The following is a 21,886-nucleotide window of genomic DNA, read 5'->3' as shown; positions in this document are numbered from 1 at the left end:
GGGATTTGGGGAATATAATATATCTTGATTTATCAGCATATGATACAGAAGACCTAGCGCTACTGAACACACCCACCATTTGTTATTGTGCAGGGCAACGGGACTCTTGGCATCAGAGACACACTCAGTGCCGAATGATAACAGCACAGCAAGCTCCACCAAATTAACCGGAGGCTGACAAACGGGGTTATAACCAGAAACGTACACCAGGCACCACACAGTCCCTAACAACCCCAACACGGGAGGGCCAGGTGGAGCACAGCGCAGCACACCACATCACTGTGGCTCACTGTTCCGGGGCTCCTTCAGAGCCTCCCCCAGCCACATAGCTTGCCTTGAGCTCTTCTAACAGCCCTTGTGTCTGGCTGTGCAAACTCAGCAGACAGCCGCTCGCCCTCCATGCTAGTGGCAACTTTCCCCTCTGTGCCTCCCCAATATTATGCAGGACCCAACAGGCGCCTCTAACCATTGGGATGTTTTTCTCATGACAATCCAATCTTGTGAGCAAACAGCGCCAGCGCCCCTTCACTCTACCAAAAGCACATTCCACTGGCAGTCTGCATCTGCTGAGCCGGTAGCTGAGTCTTTCCTTGAACCAGGTGAACCAGGGGAGTAAGGGGTAAACTGGGTCCCCCGGGATCATCATCAGCATTTCAGCATTGCCAGTGGTGATCCGCCGGTCAGGAAAGAAAGCCCCTGCTTGCAGCTTTCTGAACAGTCCTGTGTTCTTAAAGACGTGAGTGTCATGAACCTTCCCTGCCCAGCCCACATTGATTTCGGGGAAGCATCCTCGGTAATGCACCAGCGCTTGTATGACCACAGAAACGCTGCCCTTTCTGCTGATGTGCTCTGGGGCAAGGTGGTCTGGGGCCAAACCAGAGCCAGCCATGCCGTCTATTGCTCCACTGCAGTTTGGGAACCCCACTGCTGCACATCCACCCACCATGTCCTGCACGCTGCCAAGAGTCACAGTCCTGCGTAGCAAGAGATGATTAATGGCCCTGCATGCTTGCGGGAGAACGGCTTCCACTGTGAGTTTTCCAATTCCAAAATGATTTCCCACTGACCAGTAGCAATGGGGCGTTTCAAGCTTCCACAGTGCGATCACCACACGTTTCTCCACCCTCAGTGCCGCTCTCATTCTGGTGTCCCTGCGCTGGAGGGCTGGGGTGAGCGCGGCACATTGCACACCGTCCCAGCCTGCACTGTGATGTGATCCCGCCAGGCAGGGCTTGTTTCTCGGGCCCAGAAGCAGTGCTCCAGCCTCTGTCCTCTATCCTCCACGAAACCGTCCTGTTGGCTGTTGATGGGGTTCTTCCTGCGTGATGACAGAGCAGAGCTGGGCAGGCTCCATGCTCCTGTCAGCAGCAGAGTGCGAGAAGTGCTGTGCGGGTCTGCGGGATTCTTTTAAAAGGCGCAAAAATTGCCGGCTAGGGCTGGCGGACTTGACTCCTCACTCCCAGCCACCCGGCACAACTCGCTTCGTCCCACCTTGCATCTCAACAGACAGAGCGCCGGGTGATGGCGCGTTCACACTGGGATACCTACCCGTGGTGCACTGCACCCTGCACTGCCACAGGCACGCCTGGGGGGTGTGCGCAGTGTCGGCGCACGGAGCCTGGCGTGCACACGCACGAGCCATGTCCTAGCTGCAGCGGCTTTATGCCGATGTAACGCGTGTCAGCTGAGGTTTGTAGTGTAGACGTGGCCTACGGAGGCTCCTGCAGGGCCCTGAGTCAGCAGCTGGGGGGAAGGCACCAGCGGGGAAGACCTGTGGAGAAGGACACACTCCAGGGGCAAGGGGCTGGGGGGCAGGACAGGCCCTCAGGGGGAGGCACTGTGCCCAGCCGCAGCTGGGATGGGGGCTGCCTGAGTGCGCACAGTACTTGGAAAGACTTTGTTCTTTGGGAGTATCCGGAGTGAGACCCTGAACAGGGACCGGGGCTGGACGCCAGAGGACAGAATAGATTGGGCCCTGGGTGGGGAATGCGTCATCTTCGTTGGACAAGGTGGAGTTTGTTTATGGAGCCTGGAGAAGGGGAAGTAGAGGCTGGGCACTGCAGAGGTGCCTGGGGGCACGAGCGGGCTCTGCAGGCAGCTGACCCTCTCTAGAGCCCCAGAGGGACCGTGGGCATGCAAAAGCCCAGTTTTGGATTCTTGGAGGCCCTGGGCCTGCCTGGCACCCTAAGGATCACTCCCCACCCCTACCCCAGCCCCAGAGAGGTACCTGAAAGGCCTGGTGCAGGCCCACGTCCTGACTCTGCTTGTTCTGCCAGGGTTTCCAGGCGTCGCGGGTGGCGCTGGCACGCAGGCTTTCCCCGAACACGTCCACATAGATGAAGACGTAGTCGCCGTTGGTCAGACCCTCCTGCTGGGCCAGCCTCATCACTTGGTGCAGCATCTCCAGGGGACCACAGATGTAGATGACTGTGGGGGGAACACAGGGTGGTGTCAGTCACGGGGGGCAGAGACAGGCAGAGAGCTGGTGGGGACAGGGTGGTGCTGGTCACCAGGGGCAGGGGGGGAGGCGGTGAGGGAAGAAAACCGAATGCACAGATGTAGCGTGCGGGACACAGCTGGCTGGCAGCAGCCCGGCTGAGGAGGATCTGGGCGTTGTGGTGGATCCCAGACTCAGCATGAGCCAGCAACGCGGTGCCGCTGCGCTGCACAAACCAAGGGCAGTGTTGGGCTGCATGAACAGAGGCAGGGCAGGCAAGTCACAGGAGGTGACAGCACCGCTCGACGCAGCGCTGGGTAGGCCTTGGCTGGGGTCCTGAGGCCAGCGTTGGTCACCAATGTACAGAAGGATGCAGGGAAACGGGAAAGGATCCAGAGGCGAGTGAGAAGGACCCACCGATGGAAGGGGCAGCGCGGGAGGCTCGGGGGCGATGCAGGGCTCACACCGGAGCAGCAGTACAGCAATGAATGAACTCAGAGCCCAGGCCCAGCACGTGGGCGGGAACGCAGGCACACGGGCGCTGCCAGGCAGGATCAAACCCGGCATCCATCAGTCCAGGACCCCGTTCCTGACTCCGGGCAGTACTAGATCATGGTCACATAGAAGCGTAGGACTGGAAACCATCTCACGAGGTCATCTAGTCCCATCCCCTGCACTCAAGGCAGGGCTATGGAATAACTAGACCAGCCTTGACAAGTGTCTGTCCAACCTGCTCTTAAAAACCTCCAATGACGGAGGTTCCACAGCCTCCACAGGCCATTTGTTCCAGTGCTTAACTACCCCGACAGCCAGGGAGTTTTTCATAATCTCCAACCTTGCTCACAGTTTAAGCCCGTTGCCTCATGTCCTGTCCTCAGAGGTTAAAGAGAACAATTTTTCTCCCTTCTCCTTGTAACAACCTTTTATGTACTTGAAAACTGTTCTCATGTCCCCTCTCAGGCTTCTCTTCTCCAGACTAAACAAACCCAGTTTTTTGTCTTCCCTCAGAGGTCATGTGTTCTAGATCCCGAATCATGTTTGTTGTTCTTCTCTGGACTTTCTCCAGTTTGTCCCCATCTATCCCGAAATGTGGGGCCCAGAACTGGACACAATACTCCAGTTGAGGCCTTTTCAGCACCGTGTAAAGCGGAAAAATTACTTTGTGTGTCTTGTTTACAACACTCCTGCGAATACATCCCGGAATCATGTTCGCTTTTTCTGCAACAGCGTTACTCTGCTGACTCATATTTAGCTTGTGATCCACTGTGACCCCAGATCCCTTTCCTCTGCAGTACTCCTTCCTAGGCAGGCATGGCTTATGTTGTGTGTGTGCGACTGATTGTTCCTTCCTAACTGGAGCACTTTGCATTTGTCCTTACTGAATTTCATCCTATTTACTTCAGACCATTTCTCCAGTTTTCCAGATCACTTTGAATTTTAATCCTATCCTCCAAAGCACTTGCAGCCCCTCCCAGCTTGGTATCGTACACAAACTTGGTAAGTGTACTCTCTATGCCATTGTCTAAATCATTGAAGATACTGAACAGAACCAGACCCAGGATTGATCCCTGCGGGACCCCACCCGATCTGCCCTTCCAACTTGACTGCGAACCACTGAGAACTACTCTCTGAGAACGGTTTTCCAACCAGTTATGCACCCACCTTATCATAGCTCCATCTAGGCTGTATTTCCCCATTTTGTTTATGAGACGGTTACACGAGACAGTATCAAAAGCCATACTAAAGTCAGGCTATAAGACATCTACCACTTCCCCCCATCCACAAGGCTTCTTATCCTGTCAAAGAAAGCCATCAGGTTGGTTTGACAGGATTTGTTCTTGATAAATCCATGCTGGCTGCTACTTATCAGCTTATTATCTTCTAGGTGTTTGCAAACCGATTGCTTCATTATTTTCTCCATTATCTATCCCGATACTGAATTTAAGCTGACAGGTCTGTAATTCCCCATCTTGACACTATTTCCCTTTTAGAGACTGGCACTGTATTTGCCCTCTTCCAGTTCTCTGAATCTCTCCCGTCTTCCATGACTTTTGGAAGATAATCGCTAATGGCTCAGATACCTCCTAGTTAGCTCCATGAGCGTTCTAGGATGCATTTCATCAGGCCCCGGTGACTTGAAGACATCTAACCTGTCTAAGGCCTTGTCTACACTACAAGTCAGCGTTCGTGGACAAACCAGCGGAGGTGCACACCCTGAAACGCTCCTCCCACTGACGTAACTCCCCGGTGAGCAGCACGGAGCTTGTTGTGACGTAGTTCGAGCGACGCTGCCTCAGTGTAGTTACTGCGCTTGGTTACGTCACTCTAACGGGCCTCCAGGAGATGTCCCACGATGCCCATCCTGACCGCTTTGGCCAGCAGTTTGAACTCCGCTGCCTGCAGTACAGGTATGCATCCCCTTCCCCGTTTAAAGGCCTGGGAATTTTTGAAATTCCAGTTCTTGTTTGCTAGGCGCGTCCAGTTCTCACAGCATCTCCGCAGCTGATCACGAAGGCTTTCCGCAGCAGAGGCGTTCCCACACGGGGCACACAGGAGCGGTTGGATCTGCTGGGTCTGTGGGGCGAGGACGCTGTGCAGTCACAGCTTTGCTCCAGCCATTGCAACTTTGATAGCTGCGTGCTGATCGCTAGCGGCACGCAGCAGAAAGGGCACAAGAGGGACACAGCAGTGCCGTGCCGTGCGAAGATCAAGGAGGTGATGGAGGTGTACCAGGAGGCAAGGGAGGCCAACGGTCACTCTGGTGTGGTGCTGAAGACATGCCGCTTCTACGAGGAACTGCACCCCATCCTCGGCGGCGACCCCACTGCTGCCACCAAGAGCCCTGGGGATACTGCAGGGGGACTGCAGGCAGCTGCCAGTGGACTCAGCCCCACTGACAAAGTGGTGGACGAGGAAGTGGAGCTGGAGGACGACGTGGAGCACGTGGCAGGGCCATCCAGTGGTGTGACAAGTCAGGACCTCTTTGACTCCAGAGGGGTCTAGCCAGTCCCAGCACTCCGGCTCTGGGGCGCAGGATACAGGAGAGGGGAGCTCTGGTAAGTGTTTGTTTTGCTTTGATACTGCACAGTGAGAAGAGACTGCACTCTCATGTACTTTGTTATATGGTAGAGGAGGGATAAGGGACAGAAATTAACAACCCCTGTCCATCTATGCAATGGGGGCTCGGTGGAAAAGTTCATTAATGTACACGGGGATGTCCTGGGAATCCTCCACAGAGATCTCTAGGAAACTTTCCAGTAGGTATTCTGCAATCCTCTGCCGAAGGTTCCTTGACAGAGCTGCCTTGTTTCTCCCCCCGCTGTGGGAAACTTTGCCGCGCCACCCAGCAATTATTTCTGTAGGGACCAAAGCGGCACCCAGGCCAGCAGCATACGGAGCCGGTCTGAAGCCACATGCATGCAGGAGATGCACCCTTAGGAGTGAGATATCGGGTGTGATCGCCCTAGCCTGTGGAAAAGGTCCCAATATTCAGAATAGGCTCCCGAGCCGCTTGTAGCCCCCGTCACAAACCACCCTTTGTCCCTTCTTGCCAATTTCCCCTTGCCACCCCGCCTCGAACTCACCACATTTGGTACTCGTGCCGGCTGTGTGCTAGCCAAGGGACAGGGAGAAAGGGGGTGTGTAACTTGTGTGATTCACGGCGGTGAGCACACTCACAATCCTGTCTCTCTTCATTGTTTCTTTGCCTTCTGCAGAAGTGCCCTTGAGTACTCACTCCTCCACACCGGCGGAGCGCCTCCACCAGATAAGGCGATGAACCAGGTGGAGTGAGGAGGATGTTTCGCAAAGTGCTGCAGTCACCAGATACAACCCATTGTGAACAAGAGCGTGGAGGAAGACAATTAACAAAAGCCTCAAGCTGGATAGCTGGGGAAAGGCACAGGGGCAAGGGTGGATAATGCTCCTGGAGGGCCAGACAGAGATCATAGAATCATAGAATATTAGAGTTGGAAGGGACCTCAGGAGGTTATCTAGTCCAACCCCCTGCTCAAAGCAGGACTAACCTCAGCTATATCATCCCAGCCAGGGCTTTGTCAAGTCTCAGCTTAAAAACCTCTAAGGATGGAGATTCCACCACGTCCCTAGGTAACGCATTCCAGTGCTTTACCATCCTCCTAGTGAAAAACTTTTTCCTAATGTCCAACCTAGACCTCCCGCCCTGCAACTTGAGACCATTGCTCCTTGTTCTGTCATCTGCCACCACCGAGAACAGCCTAGCTCCATCCACCCTGGAACCCCCTTTCAGGTAGTTAAAGGCTGCTATCAAATCCCCCCTCACTCTTCTCTTTTGCAAACTAAACAAGCCCAGTTCCCTCAGCCTCTCCTCATAAGTCCTGTGCTCCAGCCCCCTCATCGTTTTGCTGAAGTCTCTCATCACGCTGCAATCTGAGCACATCCGAGCACGACTCCCCCTGCATCCAATACAGAACTCCGCTCCATGCCCTTCCCAAACTCCCCACCGCAGTCCTCGCGTGGTCCTGGTCCCGGTTCCAGTCCCGGTCCCTCACTGTGCTTCGTGTACTCCATGCCTAGGGCCTGGGTTCACAACCAAAGCTGGAGTTACACACAGCTGTAAGAGGCCCAACCACGAGGCTCTTCCTCATCGCCACATCCCGTCTGACCAACATTTTGCATTTTGTCTTGTTATTAAACTTGAGTCTTTGAAACAAAGTGAGTCATTTGTGAGTGAGCAAGTCAGTCAGGGCTACCATTCAAACACAGCGGCCATAGGTACAATACTTGCCCAGTACAATTAACGCTCAGGAAGCAAGCACTACAGGGGTCATTCAAGGTGGCAAGTAAACATTGCCTGGCCCCGTGCATCACATAAAGACACAGCTGGAAACATTGTCAAAATGCTCCTTCAAAGCCTCCCCCTGTGCCTCTCTAATTGCCCTGCTATCTGGCTGCTCCAAATCAACAGCTAACAAATCGGTCTCAGCGGTCCACAGCTTCCCCTTCCCCCTGCAAACACTATGCAGAGTACAGCAGGCTGCAACGACCATTGGGATATTTTCCGCACTGAGGTCTAACAGGCCAAAAAGACAGCGCCAGCGACCTTTTCGGCACCTGCTGAGCCTGTTGTTGAAGCGCTCCTTGCTGATGTCCGGGTTCCCAGTGTAAGGCTTCATGAGCCACAGAAGCAAGGAGTTAGCGGGGTCTCCCAGGATCACTGGGCATTCCTACATCCCCCACTGGAACCTTCAACATCACTCCAGATGACTTAACTCTGTAGTGTAGACACAGCCTAAGTAATTTGTAACTTCAGATGCTCCAGAGGAAGGTGCAACAACCCTGCAGTAGCAGGTGTGGGATTCTGTGCCCCACATCAGGTCCCATCCTGCTTTCTAACAGCGAGAGATTGGTTCAAGCTCCAAGAATGAAGTTTCATCTTCCTGCCAGAACTACAGCCTGGATGTTCCTGTAACGCTCAGGAATGGCCAATCCCTTCTGAAGCTTGCTAAAAGTCTGGCCTCAATCACATCTTGTGGCAGTGAGTTCCACTGGCTAATTACAAAAAAGAGTTTCCTTTGATCCATTTTCAATTCTCCTCCTTTCAGCCTCATTGGCTGTTTCAATTTTCCCCTCGTGGTGGGAACCAGGGAGAGGGCATGCTTCCAATCGACCTTTCTAGTTAAAGCGACTACACCCCCACACAAAACAACCTGTGCGCCCCATCATTCCCCCCCAGGACAGCCCCTCTATGCCCCAACCCCAACAGGAGTCACCCCCTTGGGACGGCCCCTCCACGCCTCACCCAACAAGTCACCCCTGGGATGGCACGTCCATGCCCCCCCCCAACAAGAGTCACCGCCCCAAGACAGCTCCTCCATGCCCAGACCCCCAGCAACAAGGCCACTCCCCCTCCATTTGGGGTCCCTTCCCTGGCTGATTCCCTCCACAGCACAGGGACAGGTCGGCCCCAGCCCCAGCCCCCGCTCCCATTAGCTGGGTTCCCCAGAGATCCGCGGCTCAGCCGCCCGCCCTGGCAGCTGCCTGTGCTGGGCACACAGACAGAGATGCCGTGGGGGCTTCACTCTCTCCCAGCTGCTGCTGCTGGGGCCCAGGCAGCCCCTCTCCTGGCACCAACAGCCCGGCCTGGGCGCAGGGAGCTGGCACCCAGGGCCAGATCTGCCCAGCTCTCCAGGGCTGTCTGCAGCGTCACCCTCGGGGCTGCCAGCACATGCTTGCCGTATTTGACGCCCGCTCAGAGCAATCAGCCTCCGGGCACCTGGGAACCCGCCTGTGCCCGGCCCCACTCGCTCAGCGGCCTGACCCCATGGCCAGCCAGCACTCGATGCTCTAGAGGAAGGCGTAACCCCGACGCACCGGGCCCCTGCCCGCCTGACCCAGTGTTGGGCGGCTGCGGCCTGACGTGGGCAACCGCGTTCTCTGCAGCACCAACGCTGACCGGACTCGGGAGAGCAGCAGAGGCAAAGGGGCTGGTGCCCTCCTGGGGCAGAGCAAGAACCTCCAGCCAGTATAGGGCTGCCCGTGCCCTGCTGCGCTCAGCGGCCCCCTCCGCCAGCCAGGGAGACAGACTGACTGCTGGGGGGCAGGGGACAGACAGACGGCATCTCAGCTATGCAGGGGCGGCGTGCTGCCGGCATGGCCCCATGCGCAGCACATGGGGCCAGGAGTCCATCAAGGGACAGGCCCAGCTTGGGGGGTCCTTGCTCCCCAGAGGCTGGGGACAGTGGAGAAGGCCGTGAGAACGAACCCGGCCTGGCCGCGAGAGGCCAGGGGAGCTGGTCGCGTGAGCTTGCTGAAGAGACTGTCGGCTGCGATGTCGTCACCCCCCATCTGTCAGCCCCTCGGCGGGGGGCTCCTGAGGGCAGAGGGCTTCTCGGCCTGGCAGGTGAGGGCGGGCAAGCTGGAAGCTGGCATTAGACAAACCCAGCCAGACGTGCACAAGCGAGGGGTCTGGTGGAAGCTGGTGGAGACGAGCCCTGCACCCAGATGGGGTGTCTGTCCCTGCAGCTGGACTCCCCACGGCTCGGGGGGCAGGAGTGGCTGGGGTGGTCTCTGGCCAGGCGATGCTGGCGCTCGGGAAACCCCAGGTCAGACTGGTCCTAGGACGCTGGCTCCAGCACCCCCTTCCTGCGCTACAGCCAGGGCTGCCTGGGCCAAGTCCAGTGACCTGAACCGCTCGCCTCCCTGCCCGGGCAGCTGCTGCTCCGCAATGCGCTGCCCCTGTGGCACTGGGGACCCCAGACCAGCCCCACCCACGCGAGCCGGGGGAGGGCGTGAAGGGGGAGACGGGGGGGGGCAGCTGGCTGGGCAAGAATGCAAAGTTCACCTGGGCCCCTTCTCCGAGAAAAGCTCCCACCTACGGCCCCCTCCCCCCCGCTGTCACCCACAGCCCCCCACCCCATTGCCACCCCCAAACCCTCGTCCCCACCCCCCCCTGCTGTCACTGCGTGTGTGCACAGAAGGCGAGCTCCGAAGCGCAGACACGGCCCCGTGGCTAAACCGCTTCTAGCCCGGGCTGCCGGCAGGGAGAGACCCCAGCTGCTGGGCCCAGTTCAGTGCCGGGCCGGGCCAGCACCGCTGCTGGGACCCGGGTGAGAAACGCATCTTTTCTGCAGTGAAACCCCCCCCCCCCGGCACACTGACAGGCGCACACACACCTCCACCCACGTGCGTCCGCACGGGCACAGGCACACCCGCACGGGCACACTCACGGGCACACCCGCACAGGCACACTCACGGGCACACGCACACCCGCACGCTGTCCCTCTCCTGCAGGCAGGCTGTGGCCAGAGAGTCGACGGTGCCTGAGCCGAGCTGGGTCCGTGGCTCCACGCTGCATTGACCGAGAGCCAGAACGTGAACATCCCCCCACGGCCCCGCCCCACGCCTTGCAGAGACTGGCATTATCTCACAGGAGAGCGAATTACACACAGCAAAGTGACCCCAGCCCGCCTCCCGCCCACCCCAGCCAGCCCCCCGCCCACCCTCCGTCAACCCTACATGCCAGTCAGCCCCCCACACCCTTCCGCAGACCTCTAGCCAGCTCCCATAGAACCCTAGCCAGTGCCCCACATAGCCCCACGCAGCTCCCCACATGCCCCAAGCCAGCCAGCCCACGCACCACACGCCTTCAGCAACCCCCCCACCCGTCGCCAGCCCCCCCTCTACCCCACACCCTCAGCCAGCCACTCTCCCACACACCCCTAGCCAGCCCCATGTGCCAGCCAGCCCCCTACAGACCCCCAGTCAGCCCCTTTCCTAGCTCCCCACATGCTGGGCACTGCACCCCTACAGGCCTCCAGCCAGCCCCACATACAGGGCAGACCCCAGGCAGCCCCACAGACCAGGCAGACCCCAGTACTGCTCCAGTAGCAGAGTGGGAACCCACCCTCGCCCACAGCTCCCGTCTGCTCCTCCCACCCCCCGTCTCCAGAACTCAGCCCCCACCAGCTCCAGGTGCCCGACTCCTCTTCCTCACTGTCCCAGCGCCCAGCCCCTCGTACAGCCCAGCGCCCGCTCTGGATGGGGGACAGGCTTCGAAACAGGCCCTGGCTGCTCGGCGGGCCCGGCTGTGTGGGCCAGACAAGTGCTGGGGGAGCCTGCTCTGGCCTGTCCCCCTTGGCTCAGACCTGGCCCTGGGGCCAGGAGCCTGGCGCAGCCGGGGAATCCCTGACCACGGCCACCAGGCTCCAGGCAGGGTAAAAAACATGTTTGGGTTTGCGGTGCCGTGGCAGGAATGTGCAGGTCCCTGGATTCCTGCCCCGTGCGCCGCTCCGACGCTAATTGGAAACAGAGCGGCTGCCCTGCCGGCGTCTCCGCTTGCAGGAAAGGGGGCGGCCAGAGCCAGGCGCAGCCGGGGAGCCAGCGCCCCCGCCGCCAGCACTGCCCAGGGCCGAGTCCCAGGCCACCGCCAGCCCAGGCCCAGGCGCCGCTGCCAGCTGCTCTGGGCTGGAGCCCGGCTGAAAATCCCCTCCCCAAAGGGGCCCCCTCACCCCAGCAGGACGTCGGATTGAGCAAGAGGGGGGAGGAGGCGGCAGCAGGAATGTCACAGGCTGCTGTGGGCCAAGCCCCTGCACACAGGCGAGCCCACGCCCTGCGGTGGGGGGATGGGGCACCGGCCAGACTGCAGGCAGGGGACGAGGGAGACGCTGGGCCTGGGCGCTGGAAGGAGTCAAGGAGCGCGCAGGCTCCAGGCACCAGCAGGTCTCCCAGGCTGGAGTGCGGAGCCGGCGGGACTGGGGACAAACACGCCTTCCCCAAAAGCTGCGTGCAAACCCCACCAGCCCAGCCAAGGCCAGGCAGCCCCCAGAGCTCAGGGTCACCCGGCACCGCCTGCCCCCCAGCAGAGCCGGGCCTGGCAGGTCAGCACACGGGCCATGCAGGGACCCTCCTCCTGGGGACCCTGAGCCAGCCGCACACCATCACCTGTCAGGCAGCAGGGCCCGATCCAGCCGGACACCACAGGCCTTGAAAGCCACATGCCACCGGGCAATAGCCGGGAGCCAGCGCGGCCCCGGGCGAGAGCCCCGCCTGGCAGGCTGGGCAGCGCCCCAGGCAGCCCCAGCAGAGCGCAGGGCCCACGCTCAGGCCCAGCAACCAGGAGGCGCAGAGCTGGCCTAGTGCAGACGGAGACGGCAGGGCTGGCCAGGCCACAAGCAGAGCAGTGATGGGGCTGGACTGGGGTGGGTGGGACTCGACCCCCCCCCCCGCCCACCAGAGGGAAGGAAAAGCTGCGGGGGGCCACCTTCTCTCGGCTACTCCTGGCCCTGCTGGGCCGGTTCCCAGCACCGGCTCGTTACACACGTCGCGGTGCAAGAAATTCCACAGCCGAAGATCTAAACCCAGCACAGCTCCTTCCATAGAACCAAGAGCCACAGGGCAGAGGGGAACGCAGGGACGGGGACACCCACCCACAGCCGTTGGCAGGGCCGAGGGCAGCGTGGGCACCAAGGGCACGTGGCCGGAGAGGCTCAGCAGGCAGAGAGCAGCGCGGACAGCAGGTACCTGTGGCGAGAACTGCTCACCGGGCAGCGGAAAATAGGAGCACCAAGGACATGCGGCTAGTGCCACACCGCGGGCAGAGCGGGCACCGGGGACTCGCGGCCAGGACCCTGCCCAGGCATGACTTCAGCAAAGCCGCTGGCACCGGAGCCGGGTCCCTGCACAGTAGCACAGTGGACAGGTCTGGGGAGCTGAGGCTGGAGGATTCTGGGAGCAGGGTCGCTTAGCAGGAGGCTGCGGGGAATCACTGACAAGGCCAAACTCGCACTTGGCACTGCCATGAGCCTGTCCCTTGCCAGGCCCCGGGCGTGCAGCTGTGCTGAGGTGGGAGACCAGCGGTCACGGCAGCCAATGGCCGCTTCGCCGGGTGCGCACCCGCGGAGGGAGGCGTGTGACGGCGAATCTGGGACTAGAGGATCTGGGTCGCCTGACCCCATGGAATGACCTGATGTCAGGTGCCTGGGGGAGGAGTTATGGAAGGTGACTATCAGCCAATCCCTGCAGCCCCCTCCCAAATCATGAATCATTGTCACAGGCCAGATCATTCGCTAGCACAGCAGGTTTTGCTGATCTGGGGACACGGACGAGGGGGTCAGTCTGTGAAGCTCACAGGGCAGCTGGCTTTTTCTGTCGCTATCTGTCGCTATTTTTCTGTGTGACACTGTCCGACAGAAGAGGGACGTGAGACCAGAGGGCCATGGGGTAGCCAAGACCCCACTACGAGGGGTCAGAGAACAGACCAAAGACCGGTGGGAACTTAAAGAAGGCAGAGACACTCGTCACCTAGGAGTGGGAGCTGTCCCGCCTTGTTTACCTACCAGGACACTGCGTGGGGCCAGCAGAGTTACTGAGGGTTTATGACTGGGAAATTGAGGCTTACTAAGCAGAGGCAGGAGAGGCGTTGTATGGTCCTTTCTATTTGTCTGTGATACCTGCTTTTCAATAAACGGCTCTGCATCCAAGAGACTGAATCCTGGTCTTCACTGGTACGGTTATTGGGTGCCCAGCTGTGGGTACATGAATTGATCTGAATAGATCCCTGGACCAACAACCACCTCCCACAGTATTCTTATCAGCAAGTGAAAGAGGTATGGGTTGGATGAATGGACTACAAGATAGAGAGCTGGTTAGATCATCAGGCTCAATGGGTAGTGATCAATGGCTCGAATGCCCCAGGGGTTGGTGCTGGGGCTGGTTTTGTTCAACATCTTCATCAGTGATCTGGAGGATGGGGTAGATTGCACTCTCAGCAAATTTGCAGATGACACTAAGCTAGGGGGAGTGGTAGATGCCCTGGAAGGTAGGGATAGGATACAGAAGGACCTTAACAAACTGGAGGACTGGGCCAAAAGAAATCTGATGAGGTTCAACAAGTCCTGCACTTAGGACGGAAGAATCCCACGCACAGCTACAGACTGGGGACCGACGAGCTAGGCAGCAGTTCTGCAGAAAAGGACCTGGGGGTAACAGTGGATAAAAAGCTGGATATGAGTCAGCAGTGTGCCCTGGTTGTCAAAAAGACTAATGGCATAATGGGCTGCATTAGTAGGAGCATTGCCAGCAGATGGAGGGAAGTGATTATTCCCGTCTATTCAGCATTGGTGAGGCCACATTTGGAGTATTGTGTCCAGTTTTGGGCTCCCCACCAGAGGAAGGATGTGGACAAATTGGAGAGAGTCCAGCGGAGGGCAATGAAAATGATGAGGGGGCTGGAGCACAGGACTTCTGAGGAGAGGCTGAGGGAACTGGGCTTGTTTAGTCTGCAGAAGAGAAGAATGAGGGGGCATTTGATAGCGGCCTTTAACTACCTGAAAGGGGGTTCCAGGGAGGATGGAGCTAGGCTGTTCTCGGTGGTGGCAGATGACAGAACAAGGAGCAATGGTCTCAAGTTGCAGTTGGGGAGGTCTAGGTTGGACATTAGGAAAAACATTTTCACTCGGTGGGTGGTGAAGCACTGGAATGGGTTACCTAGGGAGGTGGTGGAATCTCCATCTTTAGAGGTTTTTAAGCTGAGGCTTGACAAAGCCTGGCTGGGATGATATAGCTGAGGTTAGTCCTGCTTTGAGCAGGGGGTTGGACTGAGGTCCCTTCCAACCCTGATCGTCTATGAATCTATGTCATCTGTTCCCTATGCTCAGCCATGTCCCCTCCACACATGCACACACCCAACTACAGCTGGGCAAAATTTTGTGGGCTAGTAGTTTATTTGCCAAAAAATGCCCTTTCATTCCACCCGGCCTGAATTGTGAATTGAGGATGCACAGCCAGAGCCGCTCGCCGGGCACGGGGGGACACACGGCCGGAGCCGCTCGCCGGGCAGGGGGGGACACACGGCCGGAGCCGCTCGCCGGGCAGGGGGGGGACACATGGCCGGAGCCGCTCGCCGGGCAGGGGGCAGCTAGATTCGACCTAATGCCAACGTTACGTCTCAGCCCAATACTTCTCAGGCTGACCTCAGGCCCTTTTGTCCAAGCCAAGCCTGGCGGGACACACCAGTGGGTCCCTTCTCGCCCCAGCGTGTGCTTAGGACATTGAGCTGGGACATGGGGAGGCTGGGGACTCCACCGCACGATGAGCAGAAGGGATCTGGCAATCTCCCCACACACACCGGGCTATGGGGTGTCTTGGACCAGGTCAGCAACCGCCAGCATAAATAATTAAACCATCTCTGGCGCAGGGACTAGAAGCTGGGTCTCCTGCCACCAGCCTCCTGCCCCGGCCACTGGAACAGACCCAGTCCCACTCCGCCAGCCCAGTCCCCATGATCACAGCCCCCTGTGGATGGTACCCTAGCAATGGGGGGCTGGGTCCCTGAGCCCTCCCTGAGGTGGGCATCGGGCTCTCGGGGCCCAGCATTCAGAGCCAGTGCTGGGCTCGGCTGCCGGGTCCCCTCATGCTTTCAGGGACAGGACGCCCCCCCAGGGCCAGGTCACTGCACACTCAGCTCCTAACTCAGCACCCATAACTGAGCCTGGGTCTGCACCCCCCCTTCCTGCCCCTTCTCCCAGTGTGAGTGTGGGGCAGCACGGAGGGCACCGCCAGCCCCAGTCCCAGCCCCTGGGGCAGGAGCCGGTGCGAATGACTGACTGCCCCACCTGCTGTGGCCAGGCATCCCTGCGCGCAGCGCGCCTGCAGCCCGCCCGCCACCCCGGCTCCAGCGCCCCCGACTCCCTGCCCTCCTTAATGACACAGCATCTCAGCATCCATTAGCCAGGAGCCCAGCAGCTGCCTCCGGAATCAATAACCTTCTCATCAATAATGAAGCAGCAGCAGGCTGCCCTTGGGCTCCAGCTGGCTCCGTAATCCTCTCCATTTCCGTGCGCTCCCTCCCGAGAGAGCCGCTCTCCAGGGCCACCTCGCCCGGCGGGCCGGCAGCCCCCCCCCCCCCATCTGCCTGCAAAAGTCACGCACTTGCTTCCGGCTTCACGCCCAGCTCCCCGGCAGCTGCCCCTCGCGGGGACCCCGCTGGGGCCCGAGCCCGAGCCTCTGCCCAGCCTGTGCCAGCTCAGAGACTGGCCTGGCCCGGCCGCCCCCTGCGCGGGGCCGTTAGCCCCCTGCCCGGCTCTTCCCAGCCCGAAACTCCAGCACGGCACCGCTACCTCCTCCGCCCGCCCCGCTCTGCCCCGCCTGCCCCCGGCTCTGCGCCGGCCCGGCCCAAGGGCCCCTGAGCCCAGTGCCCGGGTGCGGCCATCCTGCACAACAAGAGAAGCCCCAAGCGAGGCAGGTCTCAGCCCCCCGTGACGGCGGCTGCAGGGCCGGGAGCTGCCAGCGCCGGGCGCCCCGGGCGCGCAGACCAGACCTACAGAGCAGACCGTGCCTCTCCGGCTGGTCTCAGCCCAGCGCCGGCCGGGGCGCAGAGCTGGGGTCCACCAGCCCCCCCCGACTCCTCCCCAGCCTCGGAGCCGCGACTCCCTCGGGGACTGCCCCTGCCCCTGCCCCGCCGGTGCCCGGCCCGGCTCCAGGCTCCGCAGCCCGGCGCGGCAGGAACCGGGACTTGCGCGCCTCGGTCCGCGGCTGCTCGCAAGGCTCCGGCTCCGGCTCCCCCGCGCCACGGGCCGGCTGCAGCTCAGCAGCGCGTCCCGCCCAGCCCCGGGACGCCGCCCGGCCGGCCAGCGCGCCGTGTCCCAGCGGGCTCCGCGGGGCCCGAGGAGAGCTGGGCGGCTGGTGCCCAGGGCTGGGGGCGGCGGGGCGCTGCCGAGGGAGGGAGGCTGGCAGGTGCCGTGGAGCGTGGAGCGGAGCAGGGCTGGCCGGTAGCCGGGGCGGGCAGGGAGACTCCCCGGGCCGGGCATGTCCCGGCTCTTGCCGCTGCCCCCGTGCGCCCGGCCATGCCTCCTGCGCAGACGTTCAGCCCGATTTCCAAAGGGCTGCGCACCCTCAGCGCCCACCCAGGGATCAAAGCGGGGGGGGGGGGGGCGACACCTGCGGAAAGAGCCCAGGAGCGCGCCCGGCCCCCCGCCCCCCCCCGCGCCCGGCCCTGTCCTGCGCCCTGTCCTGCGCCCTGCCCCGCGCAGCCCCCTGGCGCGCACTCACCGCGCGCGTTGCCCTTGATGAAGTGCACCGCGGCCTCGGCGCCGCCCGGCTCGTAGACCTGGTAGCGCACCGTCAGGTTGTCGGCGTCGCCCAGCTGCTGGTAGACGCCCTCGACGGTGAAGTAGCAGGGCCGGTCGTCCGTCTTGTGGTCCACGTAGAGCAGCGCGGCCCGCGCGCTCCAGTTGAAGTGCGCGTGCAGCTGCGAGGCGAAGGCGCCCAGCTTGGGCGCCGAGGGCCCGGTGCGCACCGTGGTGCTGTAGTGCTCCTGCTTCAGCGCGAAGCCGCCGGCCACCGCCCCGGCCGTCAGCAGCGGCAGGCGCCAGTGCGAGGCGAAGCGCCCCACCGAGGCGGCGGCGTAGACGCAGCCCGGCCCGAAGAGCACGTCGGGGTCGTGGTAGAGCTTCAGGTCCACGGCGTTGAGGGGCGCCACGTACTCGGAGCAGGCGCCCCCCAGCTCCGAGCTGGCGAAGTGGAGGCGCGCGGCCAGCGGCCGGGGCAGCAGCGGGGGGTCGCCGCGCTCCAGCGCCTCGAGGGCCAGGCTGATGGCGGGGCCCACGCGCGGCCAGGCCCACGCGTAGCTCAGGTTGCGCTCGGGCAGCACCACGGCCAGGCTCAGGCTGCGGTTGGCGGCGCCGGGCTCGGCGGCCCAGAGCGCGGCCAGGAGCCGGAGCAGGAGCAGGAGCGGCCCCGGCCCGGCCCGGCGCCCGCTGCCCCGCTCGCGCTGCGCCCCGGGGCGCCCCATCCCCGCCGCCGGCCGAGGGCGCCCGGAGCAGCCGCGCCCCACTGCCGCTGCCCCGCGCTCCGCCTCCGGCCCTGGCCGCGGCTCCCCGGGGCCGGGAGGGTCTCTGGGCGGGGCGGGACTGGCGGGCGCAGGCGGCTCCCCGGCTCCCTGCCCTCGGCCGCGGCGCGCTGCCGAATGCGAGCTCGGCTCCCCGGGAGAGGCCGCCCCCGGCCCCCGCTGCCCTGCGCCTCCCTCCGGACGTGACTGCACAGAGCCCGCCGCGCCGGAGCCGGAGCCAGCCCAGCGCCCCCTGCCGCCTCCGCCGCCGCCAGCCGCGGGCCCGGCCCGCCCCGGCCCGGCCCGGGGGGCAGGAGCGACCCACCGGCCCCCGCCGGGGCTGCGCGCTGGGCTGGGCACCGGGACCGCTCGGCCCTGCCCCGCCCGGGGAGTGGAAGCGGATCCCCGCCGCGCCGGGCCGCGTCCCTGCCCGCTGCTGCCGCCCGCCCGGCGAGGGAGCCGGGGGCCGCCGGCAGCTCCGAGTCCTGCCCGCCCCAGCCGGGGGCCCCGATCCCGCCCGACGCCCCGGCCCCGGCGAGCGCGGAGCTGGGGAATGCGGAGCCCCGGGGCGGGATCGGGACGGGCCGCTGCAGCCCGTGCGCTCCCCCCACGAACCGGGGGCGGCCCCAAATCCGCGGAAGCTCGAGGCGCTGGCCCCTGCGGCCCCTGCCCCGCCGCCTTACAGTGGGCGCCCAGGCCGGAGAGAGGGCAGTGGGGCTGCAGGGGGGCGGGCAGCCCGAGGGGAGGAAGCACATTCATTAGAAGAGTTCAAGCCGGGTAGCCCTGTTAGTCTGTAAACAGTCAAAACATTCACTAGCAGCTCCCTGGTGACATTTGGCAGTGCTCCTGTGGGCAACACCATTGTTAGGGACCAGAGTCATCATCCTCCTCAGGTGCAAGGGGCGTTCCTCCCTGCAAGACCCTACCCTGTAGTGTGGAGCACAGCCTGGCCCCCCGGAGGCATGAGTGGCTGGGCCGGGGCAGGCCGCACTCCAGGACCTAGGAGATGAGCAGCTGCATCAAGCCACCATCACCTGTCCCTTGTGCAGGCAGCCCTGGCAGAAGCACCATCCCCCCCTCCCGTGTTCCCCACATTATCCTCCCCCTGCCTCCATCAATGCTTGTGGACATGTGCCCCCAGCCCTGGCCTCCGCCTCCCCCTACCCATGGGCTCCGGCCCAGCAACTCCCCAGACCTTCATCAGACCCTTAGATGGAACTTCCTCCGGCCTGGCTGACCCCAGCTGTCCCGCTCCGCCTCCCCCCACGCCATCACTGCCTCGAGAAGTGCCCCACGGGGCCCGCAGGCTGTGCCACGTCCCTGGTGCAGTAACTCTAGCGGTCACTGGAGCCAGAGCTGGGGCATGAGGGAGAACAACGCGGGGGTGGGGGGATTTATGGAGTGGCCTGGGTGGGGCAGGGGGCTCAGCTGGCCCCAGAGGAGGCTGTGAGCCGGGGCTCGGCTCCTCACACTCGCCTGCAGCAGCAGGACTCTTGGTACCATTTGTGCTAGCGCCTGTCAGACGACTGAGGCACAGTCGCGGTACAGCCGGAGCGATCCGGTCTCCGTAGTGTGGGGGCGGCACAGCCGAGAGACAAGGGCGACCGCTGGGTGTGTGGCTGGGCCGGGCCCGGCTGTGCTGGGGAAGAAAGGCTGCCTTGCACCCGGCGGAGGGTGCCCCGCTGCTCTCCCCAGGACAGGCCCTGAGATGGGTCTGCCCTGGTGGTGGCCCTGCCAAGGCCATCGTTTCTCAGCAGGCGGCAGCCCGAGGCCTGGCGATCTGGCAGCTTCCCGGGTGTAGGCTGCCCCCAGCCATGGGCGCTGCAGGAGCCAGTGTGGGGGGAACCCGTGCTCAGCGCTGCCTCCATTGCCAACAACCCCCCTATGGGAGCGGTGGCAGCTCGGCACAGCGCGCTGGGCATCGTCCGGGGCACAGCGCCATGGCAGCGCCATCGGGCAGCCTGAGCCCGCAGCTGCGGCTACTGTCTCCTCCACAGCTGCTGCAGAGCAGCCGGCATGTCCCAGGGGGTGGGAGGCGGGGAGGGACGAGCCCCTGGCTGGGCTGGGCTGGGCTGGGCTGCAGTGACCCATCTGCTGAGAGCATTGTGAGATGGGCATGCCCAGGCATGCTGTGGCAGGGCTAGGACGGCGTCTGACCGGCTCCAGGTGCTCCACCATGGCGGGGTCTCTGCCAAAAGCCAGGAGCTCGCTGGGCAGCGCTGTTAGTGCCGGGTGTTTGCATGGGGGATGTTTTTGTAACGTAGGAGCTGATGCTCCAAACGACGGGAGCTGAAGCAGGTGACCCCAGGCAGGTTGGGTCTCAGCTAACTCAACTGAGGGAGACCGATCAGCCGCCTTCCACCCCTCCCAGCCCTGCCCGGGTCTCCAGTCTGGCCCGGACGCAGGGCTGAGCAGTGGTGAAGACACAAGCACCCCAAGAAAAGACCCTCAGGGCCCGGATGACGAAGAGACAAAGGCTGGGACTGTCTGAGCAAGGAAAGGGGCAGGGCACATGGCGTTACCATCAGTGCGGGCGGCACACAGCCACGTGCCGCCCGGAAAGCGGATCCCAGCTCTCTGGGCTGGACAGGCGCTGTGCGGACTGACCGGGGGAGAAGCACCTCATGAGGCCGGACAGGAACGTGTCCCTAGCGCGGCTCAGGCTGCCTGGGGCGTTTCTTTTATCTGTAGCCAGGTATTTGCAACCCTTGGACTTGCTGCTGTGCTGGCTCCGTCTCTCGTGCGCTGGTCAATAAACGTACGTTTGGTTTCACAATGGACACGAACAAGTGCCTTGTGCTAAGGCAAGCGTGGCGTGACCCGGGCTGCCCGGCTTCCACGGAGCCAGTGCTTCAGGCTCGGTGCGGGGGGCCAGAAGGCAGGGGGCTGGCACTCGTATAACACGGGGCGGGGGGTGCTAATTGCTGGCCTGTCGCATGGCAGAGCGGTGCTCGTGCACGGAGCTGAGCACTTGTGCTGCCAGCAGAGCTGGCACCAGGCGGCAGCGCATCAGCCCGGGCACCTCAGGTCAGTCTGGGAGTGTCACACGCCCATTGTTCACGGGTGTCTGTCAGCCCAGGGCAGGGAGCCAGCCGCTGGCGCAGGGCACCTAGGCCCAGATGCTCAAAGCTGTGGCGGTGTCTCATGGCCGTTGACTCAATGGCAATAGGCCGTTGGTGGCTGGGAGCAGGCTGGCAAGTGTCCAGTCTGCAATGCTGGGGTGGCTCACCAGGCGCTGGGCCCGGAGACACCAACTTCTCTGTGACTGGCCCGGTGGCTGAGCTGCCTCCGCAGAGCCGCACGCCAGGCCTGGGAAATGCTTCTTGCTGGGGGACGACCTGGGCTCTGCACCTCCTCTGGGGCAGATCACCATGCAGCCGCCTCCCAGCGCAGCATGCCTGGCTGAGATCAGTGGGGAGCCCAGGCCAGGCAGAGGTGAGGATGGTGAAAGGAGGGAAGCTGCCGCCTTGGTAACCCCCAGAATCCAGCCCTCAGTGTCCCGGGACCTGTTGGACTCCCCGTGCTATGGCCCATGGTCCATGCACACCTGGCCCGGGCCCGGGCCCATCCCACACTGGCTTGGCCACAGCTCATTCTGTCTGGAGCAGGAGCCGCACGCCCTGCGAAAGCGCCCGCGGGTCCAGAGCATGGCAGCCCATGGGTGCAGCAGCACAGGTCTCTGGCAGCACATGCCCCAGCGCCCAGCTCTGCAGGGGCTCCCCGAGAACAGAGCCCAGGCCCAGGTCCGTCCTGATATTCCAGGTCCCCACGAGAGTCGCCTTCCCTCCGCGACCAGCCCCTGCCCCCAGCTACAGCCGCTTGCCGAGGGGGAGGCTTGCGAGCGTGGCAGGCTGAGCTGGCCCGGCCCAGGAGCTGGCCCAGGTGTGGCACTCGCTGCCCAAGAGAGAACGGCGCCGCGCCTCGCCATGCCCCGGGCTGCATGCAAGCCCAGCTGTGCCCCCAGCAAGCCCTTCACACGCCAGCTCCGCGGGATCGGCAGGTTTGCTCCCACGGGGGAGGGAGAGCGCAAGTCTCAGTTTTGGGTCCTTGGGAGGTGCTCGGGTGCTGGCAGCGCGCCCTGGCCCAGGGAGACGGCCACTAGCCCCGCGGGCAGAGCCAGGCCCACCCGTCTGCTCTGTGTGTGC

The 21,886-nt window shown here is 62.5% G+C and overlaps 1 protein-coding gene across 2 annotated transcripts in view; it reads right to left on the bottom strand.

Moving 5' to 3' along the window:
• Nucleotides 1-17,705, bottom strand: part of NPR2 (natriuretic peptide receptor 2) — a 35,789-nt gene extending 18,084 nt beyond the window's left edge. For both annotated transcript variants that reach the window (XM_067543540.1, XM_067543541.1), the window contains exons 1-2: nt 16,964-17,705; nt 2,228-2,427 (exon numbers count right to left, since the gene is read on the bottom strand). In XM_067543540.1, the coding sequence (XP_067399641.1) occupies nt 2,228-2,427; nt 16,964-17,705 (942 nt within the window). The remainder of the gene's footprint in view (nt 1-2,227; nt 2,428-16,963) is intronic.
• Between the last annotated feature and the right edge of the window lie 4,181 nt (nt 17,706-21,886).

This window comes from Emydura macquarii, unplaced genomic scaffold (assembly GCF_026122565.2).
Source record: "Emydura macquarii macquarii isolate MOO-44397 ecotype Brisbane River unplaced genomic scaffold, CSIRO-AGI_Emac_v2 contig_915, whole genome shotgun sequence".
Lineage (NCBI taxonomy): Eukaryota > Metazoa > Chordata > Testudines > Chelidae > Emydura > Emydura macquarii.
The sequence above is the reverse complement of the archived record's forward strand: the minus strand, read 5'-3'. Positions and strand labels throughout refer to the sequence as shown.